Raw genomic sequence first — 5,444 nt, forward strand, 5'->3', positions numbered from 1 at the left:
TCCCTCTTATTGAGTGGAGTTGAAAAGAATAGAAAGCCCTTCTAATCCTATCAACTAATGCTAGCAACAACTAGACTTTGAACAAAGCTAATCTATAATATCAAATAATCAAACCTACCGACTAGCCCTAACAAACGAGTCTCCCACTCAAGGTTTGTTAGACGCACGAGTCTCCCACTCAAGGTGTGTTGTGAACTATATGTCGTGAATGGTGTTCGAACATTGGCTTCTGAGCTTCTGCACTTGTGTATTTTGTAGTTTGGACCGGTACCGAATGCATTGAGCTCTGCCCCTATTTATAGATTTGAATCTAAGCTTGTTGGGCAAGAATACTTGGCTGACACTTTAGGGTTTTGAACGCGTGCTAGGGTTGAGCTCTTGCTCCCCAAGTTTAGGGATTGGTTAAGCATATTAATCAACATCTCCTAAAAATGTGGAAGACCAAGTCTTCTCTTCTCTCTTTGACATTCGATCTTCTCTTTCCTTCCAAGTAATGGTTTGAGCTGTTCTGGAAGCTCCTCTGAATCAGAGGTTGAGGTTAGTAAGTCGTATTCTGCTCGTTTTTACACTCGTGAAGCAAAGAATGCGCATAAAGTGTTGGCTGCTAGGAAGTTTCATAATGATAGACGTGCGGATGATGATTTCTTTTCAAAGTTTAAGCTTGATATCCTATTACAAGATAGAGGTGTGTGGATTACTGTTATCAATGTTTTTGGCTATGATGCTGAGATTGTTAGGGAGTTCTATGTTAATCTGATGCCGGAGGCTTTTGATTCAAAATCTGTTAAGTATGGGAAAGTGTTTGTTAGGGGTAAGGTCTTTAATTTCTCTCCCTCCGCTATTAACAAAGCATGCTACACTGTGGATACTAACACTGCTGATGTTGAGATTGATGATGATGAGATGACTAGGGAGTTGACTGGAGGAAAGTTTAAGGCATGGACCTCTAAATTTGCTGCGTCCACCTTGTCCTGGAAATACTCTGTGCTACACAAAATTGCTGTCTACAACTAGCTTCCAAGCAAAAACACTACTGCTCTAACTAAGGAACAAGCATAATTTATCTTTAAAGTTGGTAAGCCATTGGCTTTCAACTTTGGTGAGCAAGTGTTTGTTAACATCTCTCGTGCAGCATTTAAGTCTACAGGAGGTAGTATGCTTTCCTTTTCCCAGTCTCATCTACAATCTCTTGGTTAAGCAAGGACTCGAGGAGAGAGAAGAAGCTGTACTTGTTGAAGAGAAGAACTTGCTTGAGTTTTCCAAAACCCTCCCCACTCCTGATCGTGTCAAAGATCCCCCTTAAGAGCATCCTCGTACTGGTCCTCACTACTCTCCTCAGCCTGATGATGAAGCTGACTCTGCTGAAGCTGAGATCGACAAGTATGGGGAGGACGAAGATGTTGATCGCGCAATTGCTCCAGATGTTGCCCTTGATGTTGCCAACATTCGCTCTGTCAAAGCCCATTTCACTAAAGAAACTTCAACATCTCGTAAAGGCAAGGAACCAGTTGGAGAATCGGAGATCGAGATCGATCTTGACATTTCAGAGCTCATTAAGGCCAGGGAGGATCTTCTCAAGCTCAAAAGCCAAGTGCAGTTAATGGTGGATCGGACGATCAAGCTGGGACAGGATATGCTCGCGAGGGTTGATTGCTGTGAACAAGTTTTCTCCAAACTCCTACCTTTTCCTTCTTCAACAAAAAAAGGGGAGTAGTTTTTCTGATGTTGGTTGTGGTGTTGACTGCGATTGTTGGCAGTCTTTGCTTCAAAATAATGTTTCTTTGGTGGTGTTTTTGATGCATGGACATCTTTTACTTTTTGGGAGGGGGGGTTTAATCCCCTTGGATGTTTGTGGTGCATGAGCACCTGTTTTGGTAACATAGTTTATGTTATCTTGGTATTTGATTATCTGTTGGTTCAACGTTTATCATGTTTCTGATATACTTACATATATTATGTTTTGGACAGGTCAAATGAAGGTCTTGGCCTTCGGCCGACCTTCATTTTGATCAAATAAAGCAAAGCTTCATTTGATCAACTTGTTTGTGAAAAGTTACATCTTTTTTTGATCAATGTTGATCGAAAAGGTTAAATGCTCTGAATGTTGCTGCTTGGTTTGTTCATTCTGAGTATGTTGATCGAGAGATTAAATGCTCTGAATGTTGTTGTTTGTTTTGCTAACATCTGTGTTTCAGGTTTTCATGTTGATTCGATTTAGGGGGAGTTCTTTTCTTCTCCTTATTTGTTCCAAAGCGATTGTTGGGTCAACATTCTGTTTTGGACTCTTTCTTAAGGTAATACTTCTTGTGCTTTCTTAAGGTTGTACCTCAAGTGCTTTCTTAAGGTTGTACCTCTTGTTTGTTTCAGGGGGAGTGTTGTTTTAACATCTCTTCCGAACTGTTTTTGAGGTTCACCTCTTGTTTGATTAAGGGGGAATTTCTAACTCTTTCTTGATCTGAAAACCTGTAACATAGAATTCTTTTCTGTATATAGTTTTTGTTTGTTTTGGTTTTTGTTGCAGGAAGAAAAAGATTAAGGGGGGGATTGTTAGAGTCAATGTTGACTCCGACAATGTTGGGACCAATGTTGATAACATACGTGTTTTCAATATTGGGTGAAATGTTGATAACATTCATGGTGTCAACATTTCTGGGTTTCAACCAACATTCCGGAGTCTGCCTTGACTACTCCATTGGTAATTGTATATATTTAATCTTTACATTCCTTTCACGTTTTCTTATTCTTTGGTTGTGAAATAACAGTTCTATGCTCGTTGACCACGATTCTAATAAGTGGATAAGCGGTTATGCATGGTTCAAAGTAGTGGGCAGGTTGTTGCTATTTTTCAGAAACCATAAATTCTTAACCAACATTCCAAGGCTGGTCGACTGGCAGTTTTTGGAGACGGATTGGAGCAGTTATAGGAAGGTTCTGAAAGTGGGAAGTGGATGAAACTAACCATGACATGAAGGCCTATAAATACAGCAAGAAGCTTCAATCATTCTCACGTTTTAGAAGTGCAAAATCAGCGACTTAACATTCACTCACAGCCAACTCGTCATTTTCCTGCTGCAAACGTGACACAGGTTCTTCAAGGATTGCTTTGAGGAAGTAGACTTAGGCAGCCAACCTGTAAAGTCTATCTTTGTATCGACGGGACGTCGAGAGCAAGATTTGAAGTGCAAGGCCATTGGAGCGTAACAGGTTGTTTGCTTTGTCCGATTAACTTTTGTTATTCGGCTGATTTGGCTTCTGTGTTATTTCAACATCGTAGTACAGAAAGTAGATAGGTTGGTTTATCTTAGGCAGGAAATCTGTAAAGATAGATCCCCAAGAGATCCAAATCTGTACTTTGTATTGTTGTTTCAACATAGTGAATTTAGCTTTGAGGCACTCACGGGTTATTTATAATCCGTGAAAAAGTATTCATGTGTGTTATTCTTTTCCGCTGCATGTTGGTTACAAATGTTATTAACATTCTGTTGATAACATTCGTTCCAACATTACTCTTTACGTTACACAATTTTACTTTGTTGGTAATTTGGGGCACTAAACTATTTCAGTAATATCCCGATTTTTCATAGAATAATTTTAGATTAATTTTAGAATATTTGATGAAAATTGAAGGAATTCAGGATTTATTTGGACTTAGAATAAATTAGATAAGAAAAACATGTACTATTGTTAGTTAATTAGTAGCATTTCATTTACTATGATTCTCAACTTTCTCATCTTTATAATTGTTATGAATGGTTTTCAAATACAAATTTATATACTCTGGTATCTATGATAAAGGATGTTAAATGAACAATTTTCCAAATAAAATTACACACACACACATATATAGTTATATGCAATATACATTTATAATTAGTCATTTAAAATTAATAAATAAAAACTATATATATAAATATATGTTATATATAATATTTATATCGCATAGTAATTATAAATCATGACTAATCAAACTTATACCTAAAAATTAAACTTATTAGTTATAAAATAAGATGAAATAAGCAATGCCGGTGCGTATAAAATTTTGATAAACATAATTAGTAATTAGAACCTTTGATGTTACTTTATAACTCGAATTTTATTTTATTTTTTAATTTTAAATATTACGTATATATTTTTTTAATTGTTCAGTTTATAGTAGTATGAGTTATAATATATTAATCTATATATAAATGTTTATATAAATTTTTTAATGTATAGAGTTTGATTATAAAGGGAGATTGATTAGAGTTGAAAAAAAAATAAGAATTAATGAGAATTGGGAAAATTAGAATGGAGTGATTATACAATGCCACATAGGATAGGTTTTATTTTGCTATTATATATATTAGAGTTAAAATAACTCTAACAAATATGTCACTCGAGTTCGAACTCAACTTGTTTAAGGCTCGTGCACTAACTTGATTGAATGTTCTTAAACAAGCTCACTAACATGTTAGCGAAAAATTGAATTTGAACATGTTCGCGAGTTCAACGAGCCAAATGTTATCAGGCTGGAGCTCGAAATCAGACTCGAGATTGCTCATTTATAATTGAATCGAACTCCAAAAAAAAACTTGTTTATATAGAGTCGAGTCTCGAATAACTTGCTAGTAGCTCAATTCATTTGTAGCCCTACTTTTCAGCATAGGTTGAAGGTTTTCCACTTGTATCAAAACAAATTTTCAGTTTGACAAAACTCTCATTTTGTTCTCAAAGAAATTCGAAGGTGATAAAACGGTACAAGCATTTCAGTCAAACTTATATCAGCAAGATATTCTTTAATTACAATTAAACTTACCTACATTCGCGAAATTCTTAATTAAACCTTTCCACCATTTCCATAACAAAACTTTAAAATCCCAAATTCTCCGACAAAGGCTCATGTTTTGATGGCATGACACTCTTGGCATGCAGACACAAACGACTTCAAAAAGTTACTTTTAAACCAAGATTTGGAGCCCTTATGACAGCCCCCGTCGGCACCCCTCGACGCTTTCCGATCAACAGCAGTCTCAGTCCTTGTCGACCTCGATCCGTGGTGCTTCAACACCGGCGCTGCCGCGATCAGTTGCCACCTCCGCGACTGACACTGACAGCTCATCGCGGCTGGTCTAACGCTCCTCTCTCTCCGCCTCTCGGACGCCTCGCTGGTGCTGGTCCGGGCGCTGGTGCTGGTGCTGCTCCTGCTGTTGCTTCGCGACGACATCAACGAATCCTTGCTGCCGATGCTGGTCGACCGCGAGTAGGAGAAGCTGTTGTGCGTTTGGACAGGGAAGGCATGCGGCAGGAGCTTGCCGTTGGAGAAGAAGCGATCGGCAGGGGAATTCGGGGACGTAAATTCGAACTCGTCGGAATCCTGGTTTATGACCGGGAACGAGAACTTGTCGCCGGACGAGCTGCGTTTTGTTCGGCTATTCATCTGCATGAAATTTTGTGAGTATGATGTG

The 5,444-nt window shown here is 38.1% G+C and overlaps 1 protein-coding gene across 1 annotated transcript; it reads right to left on the reverse strand.

The window, feature by feature from the left end:
• Positions 1-4,676: 4,676 nt before the first annotated feature.
• Positions 4,677-5,444, reverse strand: LOC130987018 (uncharacterized). The gene has a single exon (XM_057910578.1). It carries the CDS (start codon positions 5,420-5,422, stop codon positions 4,877-4,879), a length of 546 nt encoding a protein of 181 aa, XP_057766561.1. The 5' UTR covers positions 5,423-5,444; the 3' UTR covers positions 4,677-4,876.

This window comes from Salvia miltiorrhiza, chromosome 5 (genome assembly GCF_028751815.1).
Source record: "Salvia miltiorrhiza cultivar Shanhuang (shh) chromosome 5, IMPLAD_Smil_shh, whole genome shotgun sequence".
Taxonomy (NCBI): Eukaryota; Viridiplantae; Streptophyta; class Magnoliopsida; order Lamiales; family Lamiaceae; genus Salvia; species Salvia miltiorrhiza.

Coding starts and splice junctions, on each gene's coding strand:
- LOC130987018 (XM_057910578.1), bottom strand. CDS start 5,422: ATGCAGATGAATAGCCGAACAAAACGCAGCTCGTCCGGCGACAAGTTC.